At 50.8% G+C, this 19,980-nt stretch overlaps 5 protein-coding genes across 5 annotated transcripts; 3 read left to right on the forward strand and 2 right to left on the reverse strand.

Moving 5' to 3' along the window:
• Positions 1-109: 109 nt before the first annotated feature.
• Positions 110-1,827, reverse strand: TrAtP1_007801 (uncharacterized protein). Its single transcript, XM_014092624.2, has 3 exons — positions 1,214-1,827; positions 525-1,154; positions 110-461 (listed from the first exon to the last, which is right to left on the reverse strand). The coding sequence occupies exons 1-3, from the start codon at positions 1,701-1,703 to the stop codon at positions 355-357; spliced, it is 1,227 nt and encodes a 408-aa protein (XP_013948099.1). The 5' UTR covers positions 1,704-1,827; the 3' UTR covers positions 110-354.
• Positions 1,828-1,892: 65 nt separating this feature from the next.
• On the forward strand, positions 1,893-3,797 carry TrAtP1_007802 (uncharacterized protein). Its single transcript, XM_014092625.2, has 2 exons — positions 1,893-2,615; positions 2,974-3,797. Exons 1-2 carry the CDS (start codon positions 2,013-2,015, stop codon positions 3,568-3,570), a joined length of 1,200 nt encoding a protein of 399 aa, XP_013948100.1. The 5' UTR covers positions 1,893-2,012; the 3' UTR covers positions 3,571-3,797.
• TrAtP1_007803 (uncharacterized protein) lies at positions 3,798-8,423 on the forward strand. Its single transcript, XM_014092626.2, has 3 exons — positions 3,798-6,636; positions 6,696-6,787; positions 6,847-8,423. Exons 1-3 carry the CDS (start codon positions 3,943-3,945, stop codon positions 7,442-7,444), a joined length of 3,384 nt encoding a protein of 1,127 aa, XP_013948101.2. The 5' UTR covers positions 3,798-3,942; the 3' UTR covers positions 7,445-8,423.
• A 64-nt stretch (positions 8,424-8,487) lies between these two features.
• Positions 8,488-12,102, forward strand: TrAtP1_007804 (uncharacterized protein). The gene is made up of 2 exons (XM_014092627.2): positions 8,488-10,128; positions 10,221-12,102. Exons 1-2 carry the CDS (start codon positions 9,434-9,436, stop codon positions 11,824-11,826), a joined length of 2,301 nt encoding a protein of 766 aa, XP_013948102.2. The 5' UTR covers positions 8,488-9,433; the 3' UTR covers positions 11,827-12,102.
• A 100-nt stretch (positions 12,103-12,202) lies between these two features.
• On the reverse strand, positions 12,203-16,561 carry TrAtP1_007805 (uncharacterized protein). Its single transcript, XM_066113670.1, has 2 exons — positions 15,060-16,561; positions 12,203-14,993 (listed from the first exon to the last, which is right to left on the reverse strand). Exons 1-2 carry the CDS (start codon positions 16,512-16,514, stop codon positions 12,798-12,800), a joined length of 3,651 nt encoding a protein of 1,216 aa, XP_065969757.1. The 5' UTR covers positions 16,515-16,561; the 3' UTR covers positions 12,203-12,797.
• Between the last annotated feature and the right edge of the window lie 3,419 nt (positions 16,562-19,980).

The following is a 19,980-nucleotide window of genomic DNA, read 5'->3' on the forward strand; positions in this document are numbered from 1 at the left end:
TTTTAACCAGCACTGTATGTTCAGCTGCCAAGGCAGCCGTCGTTAGGCAGGAGATGCCTTTTGATAGGCTTGTGCTATTAAACTTTAGGAAAACATTTGGTCGTAATAAGTACTGTCTATATCCAAAAATAAAAATATAAATATAAATAAAATATGTGAAAAAATACCAGTAGATATTCATGCATGTCCAGATATCTGGACTAGATGCAGTTAAAGAAAATACGAAATCCAAATCCAAATAATACCTAAAATTTAGATCAACTCATGTTTCCATGCTATGCCTTATTACCAAGCTTTCATTTCCGATTCCACTTCTTATCCAGCCAAGTTGCCAGTCAATACCCTCTTCAACAACTAAAAAACCCATCCATGAAAGTTGTCGACAAAAGTTACTGCGGCTTGAAGATAGCGGTCGTGAACATCGCCCCATGTTCGAGCAGCGTCTCTTATCGCTCGTACCGCTGTACGCACCAATGTTAGCGTCTAGTTATTCACCTCTCTCGCATCGCGAAATAGAACTGTACCTTTAACGTAGTGGGCGTCTTTGGACCACGGTGAGTTCAGCCCTTTATCTTCCACATATTTCCAATTCTTTCCTTTCAAGTCGGTCTCAATATTGTCGTAATCGGGTAACGGTCGGCCCTTGATACTGAATACAGCCAAGACAAACAGCCACCATGCCCTAACTAGAGTAACATGATGCTGGGGTGGGATAAAAGTAAGAAGAACCCGGACGGCATGGCTGGTAGTTAGGAGATGGACGATGAAGAAGTTGTAGGCGTGGGTTCCTGGCTGAACGGTGGCCACAAGCAATGCGACAGCTGCTTCTTGTGACAGCTCAAATTGTTTCTTCGGATCATCATCAATATCCCATCCATTCCAATATTCCAGGAAAGCCGACTCATGATCTTTCAAGTACTTTTGCATATCACCGACTTGAACTTCCTTCTTGCTGAATCTATCGTCCTTGGAGAGCTGGATTAACAGGTCCAAGGGCGCTCTTGATTTCAGCGGAGACGGCCTGGTATAGGAACTGTCATCAAGATAATCGTGAAGAAAATCATACTTGACGGCGGCCATTGCAAGCGCCTCCATCGCAATTTCTTTGCTATCCATCTCATATGCATAACCAAGATGGATAATTGGGTGGCCAACTAGCATTAATCAGTATATGTGGCTTGGAAGAAAATTGTTATGGGGGGAGGTTTCATACGCCCGTCTAGCAAAGCATGAAACAGCGGCTTTTTGCCACTGAACAGGAAATGCTGCACTTCCGTCTTCCAATCATACGCATATTCCATGACGAGTTTATCCTCGAAGTAATCAACAAAGGCCCTTTGGTAGCGCTTGTCTCCGAGAAAGTCCCTCCAATCCTCGTCAATCACTTCGGAAGGCGACGGCTCCCACGGAACCAGGTCTTTAATCTCGTTATTGTAGGCCTCATTGAGATGGTTTTCATTCCCGCCAAGTAGATACGTCGAGCTGAGTAAATGGGGGTTGTGGTTATCGAATTGGAGATTGTTCCACAGTATGGCGTAGTTTACGTGGTTTGCCTTCAATAGGTGCTTGAGGCATCGAGCCCGCTTATCAGCGTCTGTCTCAATATGATGGACTTCAACCGGCGGCACATCAATGGCTCCCGTCTTCGACCTACTGCCCATGACCAAGCTGGCGCCCGGGATATATGAAAGCAGTCCCGACATCTTTGGTGCGTTTATGCGAAGAAGACGGCAATTGGCTTTGATTTACCATAAAAATGTCAACCTCATCAAAGTACCAATTGTTGGGGCGACAAAGTACTTTGGTGCAATGGCCCGAGTTATGTGGAGATGGAGGATTATAGTGGGGGAGAACTTCTGCACTCCCGCGCCGCCCGTTCTATGACGCTCCAAGTCACGCGTTTTCCAGCCACAGCCCAGTACCGTATCTCGAGCCTCGCCGGCCTCAGCCTCGGCGCCCACGATCCAAAAGCCAACGTCGAGATTGTAAGAGCATGCCAGGAGAGGAGAGTCATGGCGCAATCTTATACCGCGGTCCTCTCCATCTATGCCGAGCTGCTCTCAAACATCCGACAAGTGTCTGTCAGAGCCACGCTCTCCTCGTCGTCAGACTTGACGACCAAAGCTGAGATCCTTGACGATGGCCGTCGCATCCAAGTCCATCACCGCGGCGAGGTAAGAGCGCTTGATCTTCCGGCCCGAGTCTCAGTGCGCTCTGCGATACCGATTCCAGAAAATTCTTCACTAGACTTGGCATGGAGGTTGCCCGTGCCCGCCACTGAAACAGGACTGCCGCGATTCTCTGCCGAGAACCAGTCAGTACCTTGGAGTTCAACAGATATCAAGGCTGGATCCCGCGTCTGCTGTCGGCACTGCGATCATGTAATTGTACAGCCAGAGCGCATAAAGTCATGGAAAGACCTGCCCAGCGAGAACTGGGCGGAGATGATGGAGTTCTGGCATTGTCACAAGCCTCATGAACATGAGCATCACGATGGCGAAGCCTTGTCTAAGCGTGGCTACGGAGCTGATAGCTCGATCACCGCCCAGCCAGAAAGCGGGTTTGTGGACCTCACTTCCTTCATGTTCTCCGAATCGGATTGTGATGGCCTATTAGTAAGTCTTGACTTCAGTCCCCCCATATTTATACGCAGTATTAGTTAGAGCCGACGGGGAAATAGAAGGTGGCCTAGCCGAGCGTATATATACCTCTCAGTGGCCCGGTCACCGATACAATTCCCCAAAAAGGATGCAGTGCTTCTTCCTACTTGACTGTGGGCAGCTCTAATGCCCATACCCTTCTTTCCGAGAACGGGTTAGGCGTTGGTGCTGATAAAAGCAGTCTCTTGCTTTTCATCCAGTTTCCAGAGATGTGGGATTCGGGAGATTCAAGGAGATATATATAGTCTACGTAGACGTGATTGTGCCGCTTTGATCTCTGGGTGCGTAGGATATTTTAGCTTACCAGTAGCAGTTTTCCCACCCAGCTTCCGATGCCTCTTTCGATTCCGTCAAAGAAGCCATAGACGAAGCCGATCCAGTGAAGCCTCTACGTGTATCCTGTAAAGCTTGCAAAGCAGAGATCGGGATGTTTAATGCGCTGGCATCATCCATAACCCTGTTCAAGTGGCAGGTTACGTGTGAAACGATTCATCCCAGCCAGGCTCCAAGCAGCTCAGAGTGCCTGGCAGCCACTCTAATAGCGACTATATCTCGGTCGGGCTCGTCTAAATCCGTGGTGGCATCGCATACACTTAGTGTTGATCCAGAAACACCCCAATCAGAGACATCCCAATCTCTACATCTCTGGGTGCTCAACGCGAATGTGGTATATTCGTCAACCATGCGCAAAGGAAGGCGGGTGGCGATTAAAGTGTTGTATCAAGATATTGATGCGGAGGAAGGAAACAAGCTAGTTGATTCCATGACCTCGGGCGTTCAGGAAATCAGCTTTCCAGCAACCGCTATAAAGGCGGCTCGCCAGGTTCTCGAGGAAAGCAACGATTTAATGCCCGCCTCAGAGCGGCTATTTCAACAATGGCACGTTGGCCTACTAGAGCGCTGGGAGTAGGCGAACTGTTCACACTGGCAAGGGACGGAGCTTATATCAAGCATTTTGATTAACTTGACATATGGATTAGCATTAATATACCAGAGCCAGAATGGGGACTGATAGCAATGATATCGCGCACTGTGTTACTAACCCAATCACAGCGCCACACATACGGTAAGCGCCATATATGGCACTGTACACAGGCAGCACTTCTAGCATCCTCACCCCAGCACTCACCTGCATTCGTCTTCATCCTTCCATTCTCTCCACGCCCCTCAAATTTTCTCGCCGCACATACACCTTAAAATGATAGGAAAACTATAGCTTCTGCTGCCCTGTCCCATTACGCAATAGTGAGACCCGATAGAACAGCCGACGCTACCTCACGTCATGCATTCTGAAGTGCCATATATTCCCGCCGGATGCATTGGAATCTCACAAGAAGAAAGCCAAATCAGTAGACACGACTGGTCAACATTGGATCATCGGGGATGGCAAAGACTCGACCGCAGCCACTCCGAGGCTAGGCCCGGCGAGCTATGCCTCGATCCCCGAATACAGGCGTCCCTCCTTGCAGCTCCAAAGCTTCTTTCGCTCGCTCAGCTGTTTCACGCTCAATGGTGTCAACTTGAATTCTGCGTCAGTGCCTTGGATGAAGAACTAGGAATTATTAGAGTACATCTGCTACCAGACGACGTTCAACGAGGCTCCATAGACCGTACCAGTTCGGCATTACAAAGGGAGAGATCCAAGATACTTCGCTACCTTGATTATTCACCGTGTGCTTGGAAAGCCGTTAAAATACCAGAAGAGACTGGCAGCCCTATTCTTGACAATCCCAATACCGATGAAAATGATAAGGACATATCTCTGCTGGAGCTCTTCAACGCCATTCCTTCACCATGCCCAGACTTGGATTTGGTCAAAGAGCCATATACACAGGATGCCATGTATAATCTCATGGAGAGCAAAGTACCAGGACTCAAAACAGAGCTACATCCCTACCAAAGACGATCTGCAGCTTTGATGCTGCAAAAGGAAGTGCAGCCCGGCCAGACTCTCGACCCGAGGTTATTGCATCTGAAAGACACACGCGGCTCATCTTGGTATATGGACCATGTTACTGGCGAGGTTTTATTGGGGCCGCGATATTACGATGCGGTTTCGGGAGGGATACTGGCAGAGGAAATGGGCTCGGGCAAGACAATAATCTGTCTTGCGTTGATACTTGCGACGATGCATTTGCCAACAAATCCGCCTGATTTTTATAAACAAGGTCAACCACCAGTCAGACAGAGAATTGCATCTCTTGCCGATATGGCAGCCTCATGCGCCACACGTCATGCCGTTCCCTGGAGATCCTATTTCGAAGCGTGGAAGGCGCAGCATGGTTATGAGTTTACCCATTGTAACGACGTTCTTTCGAGAAACCCCGGGCATTATTTTCTCCCCGCACCGAAGCCCCCTCGTTCTAGACGACGGAATGCAACCGGCACAACGCCGCCGCCCCAAAAAGTCTACTTGAGTTCGGCCTCAATTGTGATTGTTCCCAATAACCTTCTTGCGCAATGGAAAAAGGAGATACGAAAGCATACTGAGGGCCTAAATGTACTAGTTCTTGGGAAAAGCGACAGGCTTCCGTCGTCGCACGATGAATTATTGACATACGACATCATCTTGTTTTCCCAGTCAAGGTTTGAGATTGTTGTGAAACAATATGGCGGTGTCAGCGGTTCTATCTTGTCATCCATCCATTTCAAGCGATGTATCGTGGATGAGGGGCATAAACTTGGTAACTCAAGAATTAACAAGAAAAGCAATCTCTTAATTGGCCTAGACTCGATGCATTTCTCCTCTCGTTGGGTCGTTACGGGAACCCCTTCGCATGGTTTATACGGAGTTGAATCACCTCATACTTCTACGGCGATTTCTCATACCGACCAAAGCAACTCTTCAACGGAAATGGAAAGAAAAGATCTTGATCGAATCGGGGCCATTACTGCCCTATATTTAAAAGCCCGTCCTTGGGCGAACATTGATATTGAGAATGGCGATACAGTGGCTGATTGGACGAAATACTTAATGCTCCCTAAGCATCACCCCAAGAGTCAAGGCCGATTCGAGAGTCTGGAATCTACGCTCAATTCTCTTATTATTCGCCATCGTACATCGGAAATTAAGACTCTTTTACCATCTGTAAATGAGAAGGTCGTTGTTCTCGAAGGTTCATATCAGGATCAACTGTCATTAAATTTGTTCTCTATGATGATAGTGTTCAACTCGGTCCAATCGCAGCGAACGGACATGGATTATTTCTTTCATCAGAGGCAAAAAAAATCCCTGCTACAGATCGTACACAATCTAAAGCAGGCAAGCTTTTTTGGAGGGTCTTTCTTTACTGCTGACGAAATTGCTAAATCAGTAGAAACCGCAGAAAAGTTTTTGGCAGAGCGGAAAATACCCATCAGTCCTGAAGATGAGTCACTACTTCAACAAGCTATTCAATTTGGCCATCTAGCCATGCACAATAGACTTAGAAATCTTACCAACCAATTTCACGAAACGGCAGTGTCAATCACAGGCTTCCCCGGCAACGCTGGCGCATCCTGGTCTCTTGATGGTGCTGCCACAGACGGCAGCATCTGTACATCTACCAGCATGATCCTATCACTTCAGAGTCTAGTATATAAGGCGGCAAGGAGTGAAGAAAAATTCAACTCTCTTTTAAACGGCGAACTGATCTCAGAAGGCGCACTGGAACGCTCGAAACTCCTAGATGCGGCAGCTCCTGAAAAGAGTTCCAAATCAAAGGAAAAGTCATCTAGTACACTTGCTGGTAATACAAAATTAGGCGATGATAGCCCGAAGAAGGTACGCTCGCATGGCATAAATGGAACTGAGCCGAAGACTCTCGCTGTCGAACCATCTGCCGGCCACCTCGAACAGACAAAGATCACCGCGACTGTATCCGCAAAACTCTCTTACTTGGTCGACTGCCTGGGGAAATACCAAGAAGAAGAGAAGATAATTGTTTTCTACGAGAATGAAAACGTAGCATGGTACTTGGCTAGCATGCTTGACGTGGTTCGTGTTTCTCCGAAAGAAAAGAAAAAGATTCCGTGGCTATACTGACAGAATATCAGCTTCAAATCCAACATTTGATTTATGCCAAAACTTTGAGCACAGAGAGGAGAGCGCATTATGTCGATACGTTCAACCATAATGAGAAATTCAGGTGGGTTGATCCTGGCATCAAAGGAATATGAGGCAAAGCATTCTAACCATCAGATGTAGAGTACTCCTCATGGATTTATCTCAGGCAGCGTTTGGTCTAGATATGCAAGAGGCATCTCGAATATACTTTATCAACCCAGTCCTCAATCCGCAGGTAGAGGCGCAGGCCATAGGTCGTGCGCGGCGAATTAGCCAAAAGAAGCCAGTCTCTGTCGAAACGCTTGTGCTGAAGAACAGTCTGGACGAAGTCATTCTCGAGCGCAAGAAACATATGTCTCAAGAAGAGCATCGCCAAGCCAAGTCCATTCTGGATGTCCGACCAATATATAACTGGATCAAAAATACCAAAGTTACTCCAATGAAGCCAAGCGAAGACGATTATACTTTGCAGATGGCCGCGCTTCAAACCACACAAGCTGTATTTGGCAAAGGGTTTGGAGTTGTGGCACATCCCGACGACGGCATTATCCTGGATGAGAAACAAGCGCCGAACAATAAACCATCAGCGCATCAAAGGCCTCTCATAGTATCGAGTGTGTTGAAGAGATCGTATGACAACGGACCAGGAAGTGGAGGATTGACAAGGGATGACGAAAATCATGCAGCATCCCAGGAAGAGCCGACATCTAAGCCAATTCGGCGGATTCGCTTTGCTTGAAATAGAAATCGAGCAACGCAACGATAAACTCGGATCGGTTCCATGTTACGATTGCAATGCTGCTAACTGGCGATTATTGTAAGCCAGCATGCGCTAGATTTAGGATCGTGTGAATAAGGACAGCGCAGCTTTGTGTTAAAGGGCCAAACTTATAATGACATTGATGTTATTCAGTCATTGGCTGAACTCGCATTCGCTGTGGTGCATTATTTGTCTGTCGCCCGACCTCGCGCAGCTTGGTATACAGCTGGCTGAGATTGGAATTTTCAGCTTCTCCGTCTTCTTTGGGAGACAGATGTTAAGAGAAGTGTTGAGAATATCTCATATTATCACGTTCATCCAAAATTAGCATCACATTCCGACACCACCGTGCAATGGGATGAGTGAAACCCAGTAAGCCGGGCAATCGATCATTTTATTGGCCAGCAAGGGCAGAAAACAACTGAGACATTACCAGTAGCATAGACGCCCTTGGGAAAGCTGAAAGCCACTCCGCCACCCAGCTGAACTATCTTCACGCTTTGTTGGTCACATCAACCATGCAGCCCCTCTCACAGCCAAGACAGCCACGCGAAAGGAACGGCGCACCAAATAGTGCCTTGCGCCGACCAAGAGGCTTGCAGAAAGCGCCGTGCCAGCCTGGATAACGCCTCTCTGCGCGACAGCCGCACGGAAGCGCCCCTGCGGCTGAATCTACAGTACATCGAAGGAGTGTGCTCGCGGAACTGCTCCAGAGCACGGGCCTTGGATGACAAGCACGTCCAAAAGCCCAAAGACGGTGGAGGCTGAGATCGCGAGTTCTAGGCCCTTTCAGCTCCGAGCCTAGCAACAAACGCGCCGAGAAGGTTGGAAGCTTTTCGTGCCGCCGGGCTCCACTGCCCTGGCAAAATGAAGACAATGGACAGCCGCCGCTCTTTGCTAGGAATTCGAACCACAATGATCTGCTCATACACGCATGTGGTTCATGCAATTTATTGACTGCTGGAATTGGCATCAAGTGAATCCGCTTTCTTCTTGTCTTGGAAGTGAGGGCCGGTCGAATCATCCAAAAGCCGCCCCCCCTGGCAGTCAAGGATTTGCCCACTAGGGCCAGCATAGATTGGACATTTCCCGATCCAGGCAAACACGAATTATCGGTCTCCCCACCCCATGTCTCGCGTGAGAAGGGCAAATTATAAATACGAATTAGCGGGATAAAGTACATCGAGAGGCAGCTCTCGGTTCCACGGCGCATTTCGATGGGGTGGGCGCTTTTTCTTATTTGATTAATTCCCACAATTTTTACCCCTGGATCGCTGCGCTTGTACCTGACCGGCAGTCGACGCTTGGTCTGCATTACTAGCACTAGCACTCTGTACCTGCGTCAGAGTCTCTGGACTAGGGAAAAGCCATGGGCACTCGAGGGCATTGATTCGTGGGGCTTGAACTTGTTGGCTTTCCCGGCCGTCAGGGTAGTCAAATGCGAAAAAAGGAGCCTTGCCTGTTCGTGGTATGGTATGGTAGTCCAAAGGGAAGACGAGAAAAAAAAAGACAAAACAGAAAGTAGCCCAAGAAAATGGCACGGCGAGCAGCCTGGGCTTGGGCTGGGCATCCGTCATGCGGGCCACCACCCCGGGAGGAATCAATCAAAAAGATGCGTTTCTCCGCCCCTTTTGCCCCAGGCTTCGCTACCACTAGCCTGCTTGCTCCTCCAAAACCCTTGAAGGGTACACGCGGATCGTTCCAACTGATCGTCAACAGCCTCTGGAGTTCGACAAGCGAGCAGACGTGAAAGAGATAGAGAGAGGCAGAGGGACCCCAGGAAACCAGCATTCAGGCTGAATATCACGGGGTTCTTTCATTGCTACCTTACTCCACGCCGATTTGCCGTTTGTCACTATTGCTTTGCTGCCTTCTGTCCACCACCAGTTTCCCGCACGCAATTCTTCTACAGGATGCAAATTGTGCCAGATCTTTGCGTGTGCTAAACTACAGCAAGAATCCGGCATCATGGCTTCGACGGCCACCATTAAGTCTTTCCCTCTACCGCCAGCCTTTACCGCGGCGGATTTGTACTCCATCGATGAAGATGGCAACGCGGCTGCAGTCAATGCTGAGCGCGCATCACGCATGAATCGAACGACAAGGGCAGCGAGTCAATCAGGAGCGCATCCAGTATATCAAGGCATGCAGAACGCATCAAGATCTCAGGAATCATTCCACACGGCATTGAAGCGGCCCCCGAAGTTGACGGGCACGTCCATGAGCAAAAACGGCAGCAACTATACCCCTCCAGCATCTCCCACATCTCCCAGGTCGCCTACCACTCCTAGATCGCCCACGTCTCCTACTTCTCCTACATCTCCCACTAGTTTTGCCCACGAAGGCATTGATGGCCCGAGGAGGAGGGCGGCTTCCACAGGAAACAGGATGAACTTGAATACCCTCGAGACCAGCAGCTGGGTGCGCGAAAGCGTCTATCAGTCGTCACCGATCCGGGCGGCGTTTAGACCCGACAGACCCGACAGAGGCCCCAATGAGCTCTTCAATCTTCTGCCTGGCGAAGTGCTCGATCTGGTCCTGCAGTCTCTGAAAGGATCACACCTGGATAAAAACAGTGAGAGCTGTGCGACGTGTATGATGCGCGATCTCTGCAGCGCCGCCCTCTGCAGCCGTAGATTGTACAAACACGCCCGCGTAGCTTTGTAAGTTTTCTTCTTTTCTTCTCTCTTTCTCTCTGTCCATTTTCTACTTGTATAAGGGAAATATCCCAATGTCTAATCAATGAATCATGCAGATATGAAGATATCCAGCTCGTTGGCTCAGATTCAGCCACGCACAAAAAGAAGTTTAAGCAAAATCAAGGCAATCGTATGACCATGCTGCGACGCACTTTGCGCACCAACCCGAACATCGCCTCCTTGGTACGCTCGTTAAAGGTGCCTCACCCAGAGCCGCCGTTGAACTGGTCCGTCTCAAAGGGCATGCTATGGCTGGAGCAGTATGAAGATCAGGTAGCCACGCTGATTATGGCTTGTCCCAAGCTGGAGAGACTTTCGGGCCCAACACCAAACTACGACCACTCGTTCAGAAAAATGTTCCACGCGTTGTCGACGAGGAGGTGCTTAAAGGACATGACTTGGATTATCGATCCTGCATCCACACCGGCGCAACAGCAAGGAGGGCAGCGGACCGACTCACCGTCCAAACAACGTGGACAAAGCGGCCCATCTATGCTGGAGCCATCCCAAAGAGACGCCTTTCTCGATAGCCATCGTAACTGGTCCTCTCTAACTAATCTGTCGATACTCTGTCAGCCCGGTGCCACATTAGCTCCCCATAGACTCCTATCAAAAACACTAACACATCTCCCTTCGCTTCAACATCTCCATCTCTGCAACCTCCCACCAAACGCCTTCAACGACAACAACCTTTTATCTTTACCTCCGCTCAAGTCCCTGATCCTCTCCCGCATCGTGGGCATCACCTCCAACGGCCTTACATCCTTTGCCACTCGCAGCAACACCTCACATCTCCAGCGCCTCGAGCTCCGCAACACGCCCTTGACATCTCTTCCGGCTCTCGCCCGCATCTTCTCCCATCTCCCCGCCCTAAAGTATTTCTACCTCGCGCAATCCTTCCCTCCCGTGATGCCGGAAACCGACTCCTTTGCGCTCTGGATGATGCCCTACCTCGCCTCATCCACCATCGTGAAGCTTCACTGGGACATCACCAGCCACCCCAACACCACCAACGAAGCAGACGATATCCTCGCTCGAAGCATCGACGCCGGCGGCTTCCCAGCCCTCACCACCCTCCGAACGCCCAACGACCCCGAGGGCCGCTTCCAAGCCCTCTGCCGCCCCGTGGACCACATCATCCTCCCCAACGACCGCTTCCAGCGCCTCAACGCCATGGGCGGCATCCCCGCCTCCGGATCCTTCAGCGCGCCCTCATCGCCAATCTCGCCCCTCCACAAATCCGCCACGACAATGTCCCTCCCATTAACCATCTACGCCACGCCTCTTCCAGGGACAGACCTCCAAACAGCCCGTCTCGCCGCCCAATCACGCCTCGAAGCCGCCCACAACGCCCCTCGCTTCCGATTCACCATTGCCGCCGACGACGGCCTGGCCCAGACGCTTGGCACCGTCGGCTTCATCGGCACGCTGGGCAGCAAGATTTCGTACCACCTCTTGCCGGATGACGGGGCAACAGACGAGCAGGGCGGGCTCGTGGACGTGGCTGACATGGTGGGCGATGGCGGGGAGGCACTCAGCGGCAGTAGAGAAGGCTGTACAGGGCGATGGAACCAGAAGGAGGGCGAGGTGGCTGATAAGAAGGAGAAGGAGAAGTGGTGGCATACTGAGAGGGGAAGATGGCAGAGAATTGAAGCAATTTAGCATTTATGTTTTTTCCCCTCCATCTTTCTCTCTCCCTTTTTTTTCTTTTTTTCTCCTTACGTTTTTTTCCCCTATCGTATCTTATTATATCTAGGAGGTAACATCAAGCCGTTTTGCATTTCATTTGTATATGGATTAGTTTTTTTTTTTTTTTTTTTTTTTTTTTATCTTTTCATTGGAATAATGGCAGTGGGAAACAAAGCTCCTCCACGAGAGGACAGGTAACGGAAAGGGAATAGGAAATTTTCAGTCAACGATATCATGACAACATAGCAGTAGTATTAAATACACTCCTAAGTTGAGTATTTCTGTCTAAAATCATTTTTGATTCCTGCCCAGCCGGTCCTATGGTTCAAGAGAAGAGGCACCAAAAGTACAGACAACAAAAAAATGTGATTCAATATGTATTAAGCAGTAAATACTAAACCAATATGCAATTATATCTAGAATTATTGTCATTACTCATAGTTTGCTTTGTGTCGCTTGTTTTGCATGGCGCTCGCTACGCTCTGCTTTGCTCTGTCTCTGCTCTACTCTGCTCTGCATTGCTCGCCCGCTTGCTCGCTCATTTTGTTTCCTCCCCCCTTTCTAACCCATCATCTAGTGCCCTGAAAGTTTTTTTGTATCTTCATGGCCCCATGCCCAACAGGTTGTTTTATACACCCTATTAATAGAAATCCGACTCTAACGTGTGAAATGCGAAAAAAAAAGAATAGGCTCTTTCAATAAAACAAAGAAAGAAACGATTCCAGTGCACCAAAAGATTCCCAGCCTCCAACAAATGAACAGGTTTTTTTCATATGCGATGTGTGTGATGAAGAAATAAAGAAATAAAAAATGGACGAGATTACCACCGAGAGGCCTCAGTCATTAAGGAGAGGTAGAAAAAAAAAGGTAAAAGGAAGAAAGTAGAAGAAAGACAGGAACAGAGGAAAGAAGAAGAAGGAAAAAATCATCAAAAGTGTTGGAGATTAGAAGAATCTACCCTTCTTTTTGGGAGCCTTTTTCTTATTTGCTTCTCCCAAAATATCATCAAAAGTGGTTCCGGACGTCGCTGCAGCGGGTCTGGCCGGAGAGCTCGGTCTTGACATCCGTGAATTCATACCGACGAGATTGCCGACAGAGGAAGACCGGTTGGAGATATGGCTGCTGGGCGGTCGTGGGCCTAGCGAGCTGCTTCGCTGGTGGACGCCAAAAAGATTTGGCGGCGGCTCGAGGGGAACAGGCTCCAAGCCCATCATAATACTCGAGCGGTTCCCAGCAGTGCTGATACGACGGCTAGCCGGGGACTGGTTACGCGGTCGAGGCCGGAGCTGGGGTGATCCTGGGATTGACGTTGGGGTGCTTTGGCCGGAGAGACCACTTGAGCCGTTGTTGAAGCCGGGGTCAGCATCCTGGAACATGGGCCGAGGAGGCTCAAGAGGTGCCAAAGCTGTATCTTCAAGAGGCGGAGTTGCCGAATTACCCATTTCCTCCCAAATCTTGGCGGCCAGCCAACAGTGGCTTCGATGGTAAATGGCCTCCACGCTGAACATGACGGCATCTGCGGAAAGCTCGACATAGCCACCGCCCGCAACTTCGTACCACATTCTTCGGACTCCCTTGTCATCAACCCACGGCGGGTTACCCATAGGAGGCTGGCACAAGAAATACTCAACGCCTTCAGCATATTTGAGGTCGGGAGCATCCACAACCAACATGGGCAGTGACTGAAGAATGACGTATAGGAAGAGGAAATAACCAATTCTTTGATCAATGAGATCTTGAGCCGTCTTTCCCTTGGCTTCTCGAGCCTCAAACTCTTTGAAGTAGTCCAAGAACGGAAGTTGAATGCCAGCAGTGTCATAGTTGTAAGCGCCATTCAACACTAGCAACATTTCGGGCTCCTTGACTTTCTTGTCAAACCTAGCCTGTTCTCTAGGAGAAAGATTGTTGTATGTCTCAAGAATGGCCGTCATTGACGGAATCAGAGGGAGATCAAAGGGAACAGGGGGCAGAACGGGAGGTCTGGAACGATCAAACTCAGACTCGAGAACACGGATGGCCGATGTAATCATCTCATCAGCCTCTTTGGAAACTGTGGGCACCTCATCGATAACTCTTGTGGTAAGGCTGTTTCGATCTACGAGCAAGTCGTAGAGGGCACAGTGGTCTGAGTACAACGTCTTCAGCACAATGCGATTCAAGCCGCTCTCCACGAAAGGATTCTTCTTGCTGCTAGCTTTGGGGGGCCAGCTACCAAATGCAGATTTGTAGTAGCTCAAGACAAAATGCCTCATCTTGTTGAATGAGTTTCGCCAAATCTTGAATCGAACTTGCCTCAGCTCAGGGATAGAAGACGAATTTGCGAGACCGGCAAACAGTGAGGGGAATTCGAACTGCTCAAGCTGTTCTTTCACGTTCTGATAGCGATTTTCAAGGTCGAAATGAGCCTTTTCCAATCGCTGCCGTGTGGTAGGTGAGATTTCTTGAAACAAGGGTAGGCGCAGATCCATAATGGAAGAGTATTTCCCTGCAGCATGTACAAAAGCCTCGTTGTAGAGCTCCAGGCACCGCATGCGCTCGCCCAGAATCAGAGCTTCCAGTGTTTGTTCGCGGCTCGCGCGGCAATCTCCAAAGCCAAGAGACTCTGAGTAAAAGCCGAAGCTCAAATCAACCGCGCTTCCAAAGGTATATCCATCAGGGCTTGAGAAACAAAATTCTTGCAGGAGATCTGAGATTTGGAGGAAGGCGTGGAAGTTTGTAGGTCGTCTCGGAGTTCCCACAAGAGGCTGGCCTGTAAGGAAAGCAAACACATTCCGAATCGCAATCAGACGATCCAGCTCCGATCCTGAATTGTCGGTGGCAGGCACCGCGAGCTGGCTCGATGAAGCATTTGATGGTGCAGGAGGAAGGTATAGGTGAAGGAAGTCCCCAGATGGGTCGACTGGGAACGATGTCGGAGATGATACCCGTGAAGCGTCATCGTTACTGAGGCTGTTTCTGCCTGTAAAGCTACTGGCCCTGGTTCTTGTGCCCGAGGACTCCAGGTCTGATCGGATGAGTTCGTTGAAGATGAAGGAGGAGCTGACGCAAAACTCCGGTACTTTGAAGGACGGCCCGCGTCCACTAGACTTGGGGTACAAGTAGACAAGTACTGCGCCATTCTCATTCCAAAGTTCAGGGACCTTTTGGATATTCATTTGTCAGCTATTTTCAACAGTGTTTAAATCGGATGTTGACAAGCAACTTACCTTTTCTCCATTTGTGAGGAAAGCCGTGTTGTATTCCGCTTTGTTACCATCCGACATGACCCAAGCAGCCATTTTGTTGGCATGGTTAGCATCCATCGAGCTGGAGCGAGATCGACCTGGCATCCAACTTCGGCGCAACTTTCGCCTGGTTGGACTCTGATTAATGGTGGAAATAGGTCGTAGATTGGTGGTCGACATGGACATGGACATCCTTGAGCCCTCCATAACCGTCGAGTTGACACGTGCAGAGACACTTCGTCCCCTAGGCTCCGGCAAAGGAGCCGTTGATCGAGTTTTCAGCACCTGCAAAGGTGGAAGAGAGTCCTTTCGCTCTGAATAAGACATGCTTCGCTGCCTAGCTATACTGCTCTCGGCGCTTTCACCTGATGTAACGCCGAGTCCAACAGAGGCCTGGCTGTCATCGACTAGGCCAGGGTTGGCAGCAACGTTTTCCTCCAGTGCTTCTGCAATGGTAAAGGTTGTCCTCGCCGGCTCGGGTGAGGGTGGGATAGGATCCATAATCACTGGGTTAGCTTGAAGCTGAGTCTCAAAGTCGAAACCGCCCAGCGCAGGGAGTAATGGTACTGGCACATCATTGTCGACTTGTGGGGTGTCTGGTGCAGAATACACAGAAGGAGAAGGCGGGATCGGATCATTAATATGCGGAGGCGGGATCCTGTAGTCTACAGGGCTGATGATATCGGACTGTTGCATAACCAGCAGCGATATCTGGGATGACATTGCCGGTGTCTCTGGATCCGGAGCGGGATACACTTTTGACTGTGGAGGTTGCGGAGGGCTGTGTTGCGGGTATGGCAAGGATGATGTATCGGATTGTGCCGATTCAAAAACAGTCGAACTATCGCCGGCCGCGCTGGAGGGGCTTGTTGATTCTGCTACCGAGTATAATGGTTGCTGAGGAGGAGGCGGTGGTGGCCCAGGTGGTGGCCCGGATGGTGGAGGGGGAGGAGCACCGATGGGAGCAGCCATATACGGAGATTTGAGAGGTTCGGGAAGACGAGGATCTTCGAAAAGAGGAGCATCGAAAGAGGTAGAAGGCGGCGGCGGCGGCGGAGGTGGAGGTGGCTCATTTGGAGGCAGGAAGGCACCAACAGGCTTCCGCTGGATAGACATCGGACGGTGGTCTGTCTGCAGTGTAAGCGACGGGATCAAGGATGAGATCCGAGTGCTCCATGGCTTCGATTTCTGGTTCCGTCTAGATGGAGGTCGTTCGGCGTCGTCTCTCCTCTCGACCACGGGCTCCAAGCTCTTGTGTGGCCCGTCAGCGGGCTTCACAGCTGGAGCTAGAGGCTCGGGTGGCGTCTTGCGGCGAGAGCTGTCGGAGTCGGACGTCGCTTTCGAATCGGAGGAGCCATTGTGCGAATGGGATCGGATCGAGGAACGAGAAAAAGAAGAAGGCAGAAGGGTGGCTCGAAAGGACTTACTCGAAGTCATATTGGGCTGATATGACCTGTCCGTCCGCAGCAAGCAGTTGCTACGAGCGCACAGCAGGCGGGAACCGGCGGGTTCTTGTATATATGGAGTGATCAGAGGTCGGGTGGAGCAGCGAGTCGACGTGCTCGGACAGTGGCAGTCGAGCGGGCAAAGCTGTGTCAGACTGATGAGCTGCGGTGGTACCTACGCCTCCGTACAGTACAGCGTACAGCACAGTGGCATTCGAAAACGAAAGGGCAGGATTTTCGCAGCGCCCACGCCCCCTGTGAGGATAGACCGGCACGACAGAGCTGAGGCGAGGCTAATGGGGGAGACGTCGCTGGCGCAAGCTTTTCGGTACGGACGGCGGAATGGCTGAGGGCAACCGGGGGCGCAGAGGAGAGCAGAGCCCGGAGAGGCGTGCGAACAAGAATCAGTCGTCGAGGGTTACTAGGACAAAAAACTCCTTGTGGTCGCTGGATCGAGGTGAGCGACGGGTCTTGAGGCTGCTCGGTGGGGACTCGATGACGTTTTTTTTTTCTCTCGGCAAAGGGGAATCCTTTTTTTTTTGGGGTTGCCTCAAGCAGGGCCAGGGAGTCTTGGCGGCTGTCTGGAATCGCGTCTCATCGTTTGTTGGTCCCCTGGTCTTCGTATCGGCAGGACGACAGAGCCAGAGATGCGGCGAGGACCCTCTGCCGGTATTTATTTCTGCGTGCTGCAACGCCTTTGCTGCGAAATATGTCTTATAGCGGCAATGTCAGAAAAATAGAAGAATCCGCACGCTGACCCAGACCAGTCAGTCATCGGACATGCGGCTGATGCCCAAACTGCAGACAGACGCAGCCATTGTCAGGAACCCCGGCACGCACATCTCGGCGGCGGTCCACAGCTAGCGCCAGCCGGTCGCTATTTTTGATGTCAAAAAGCTCCGCTTCGGTGGACCACACGGTCCTGGCCCAGGGGGGTGTTAATGGGCCAGACGTCGTGCAGAGCTGCTTGGGACCGCCGGCTCTGTGGTTTTGTGCGAGGTGACGATTCGGAGAGAAAAAAAACCGTGCACTAGGCGGAAGGGCTAAGCAGCTCAGCTCCCCCTCTCTGGGTGGCTTATACCTGTACTGTGCGGTGCGTGCGCTTCCTTCGAGCGCCAAGGCAAAGTGCACCGGTTCACAACGTCTGCGAGAATGGAGGTACCTGCGACTAATGGCCCGGCGGTGCACAACGAAAATGCAGGCAAGGCTAGGTAGGGTTCCGGTCTCATCTTTTGTCTCTGCCAGGCGCAGGACGAGGCTAATTACCACCTGCTTGACTAGCAGCTGTCGACACGTAAATCTTGCATTGTTGGTGCTGTTTCCAGGCCATCCTCCCAAGGGTCTCAATGCTACTGCAAGGGGTCCCTCATGTACTGGTACCAATGCCGTGCGCTGCTGCTACCTCAGCATGTAACCTCAGGACCCCGTGCAGGGCTCGTTCCAGCCAGTGCCTGCTTCCAGAACCGTGCCACGTTCCTTCCGACAAAGCGCAGGACCACGCCTATTTGCGATTCATCGAGGTACCGCGACGGGGCAGCTGAAGGTACCGGTACCCACCGCGGCGGGCGAGGGCAGAGCAGAAAAGTCGTGATTTCATTACCAAGCAGGTAACGAGTACGAGGGCAAATACACCTGCCACCCGGTCAGGAGGCTCCCGAATCCCTTCTCGAGCTGCCTCCTGGCATGTAGGTGCATGTAGGGCTTTTAAAATCAGGATCTCCCCGTCTCCGCCGCTGCAGTCAGCCCCCGGCGCGCTGCAACATGTACGTACATGGTGCGCAGATTTGCATCTTGAACATACGAGGTCCCAATAAGCCCTCTTCACATGCAGCTGCACGGCCCAGGCCCGATCAAAGGGGGCTGAGATGCTGTAATTACGGGAGCAGCAAAGGGAGATTAATACCCACGGCCCGCGCCAATCTGGCCGTCGATTGCTGGGCTGATTATCCTACTCGCTGCCTTCTTCTGCTTCCATCTACTATTCCTCTGCTTCTCTTCTGATTAAGTTGAGATCCAAGCGTACCCTTGCCCGAATAGCCGAAGACGGCAGGTCCATGGTCCATGGGTAGATGGGCCGTACTGCGAACTGCCTAGCACTAGACTAATACGATTCGCAGCTGGGCTTCGAGAACGAGACACGCCGGGAATTGCTGCGAATTGCAACCTGGACTCTTGTCTCGCTTGGAGATGCAACAAGCAATGCAATGCTTCGTATATCATCGTCCCATCTCCGCGCCGCACGTGGCAGGCTTCGTGTTGGCTTTTAGAGGGCAGGTATGAAAACACAGCACAGCACGGCACGGCACGGCACAGCACAGCACAGCGCCAGCTTGGCACGGCAGATCGGATCACGGCGCCGCATCACCAGCCGACTATGCGGCCCTGCTCGTATATGTATGCTGCTGTCTGCTGTCCGCGTCTGCTTTGCCTCTTGGCGATAGTTGACAAGACGGAACAACCGCCATCGTACTCGTATATATTGTGACGATCACATTCGTATTACGATGCCCTTTGACGTCGTCGCGTGGCTCAGTCACTTGATTTGCGTACAGGAGGTCTTCACTTCTCGCCACTGCGATGTGCATCCAGTTACGCATTTGGCACCGTCTCAACGCATCAGTGTGCTAAGACGGTGCGGGCTGCTCATCATATGCGGGACGGTGCAATCACCGGGCAAGGACACATTACAATCTCCGCCTGCGCAATTCATCTCCCGCTGACGAAAATGAAATAAAAGGTCCTGCCGGGGCGCAGCTGTGAGATGTTTTCAACAAGGTGAGATTTTTTTTTTATTCATGCTCATTCTTCATTTTGATAAAAGGGGGCGTGTGTCTCTTGTTCCTCTTACATTTTGCAATGACTAGCTCTTGGGCAACGTCAAAGGTCTGCGCCACACAGACGCTACGAAAAAGCCATGGGGTACCGCGTCTGAGCCATGCAAACCTTGCCCTGATTACTAAGGGCACTGACGGTTCCGATTGGTGGAGCTGCGTGCTTTGCTGAAGCTGCATTTGCTGACAGCCAGGCGTCATCCTTATTCCAAGTTAGCCCCGTCCTGCTAGCGCTGTGATGCTATTTACAGCATATACTGTTTCCATTCTTCAACAATGCCAGATGATGTGAGATGGAGATGAAACTGGAGATGGGGAGGGATAGCCACGATGGGGAGAGACGATCAAAGCAACAAGACCAAATTCGCCCAAGAGCCACCAAAAATACTCGTCTAGTATATTCGCTCTGAGCCGCAGCTCTGAGTCGCGCCCAGGGAACCAGTGTTTTACCTTTTCCTCGTGCCTCTCGCGCGCTCGCCATGTGGGAACAAAACAACTGCCTAGCGCATGTCGAGACTCTGCTGTCCGCGGACAAAAACAACGATGCCTACGAGTATTAAAACAGTAGATACAAAAATAAGAGAGGGAAGAGAAGGAAAAGAAACAAGAAACAATAACGGAGCCATT

This window comes from Trichoderma atroviride, chromosome 4 (assembly GCF_020647795.1).
Source record: "Trichoderma atroviride chromosome 4, complete sequence".
Lineage (NCBI taxonomy): Eukaryota > Fungi > Ascomycota > Sordariomycetes > Hypocreales > Hypocreaceae > Trichoderma > Trichoderma atroviride.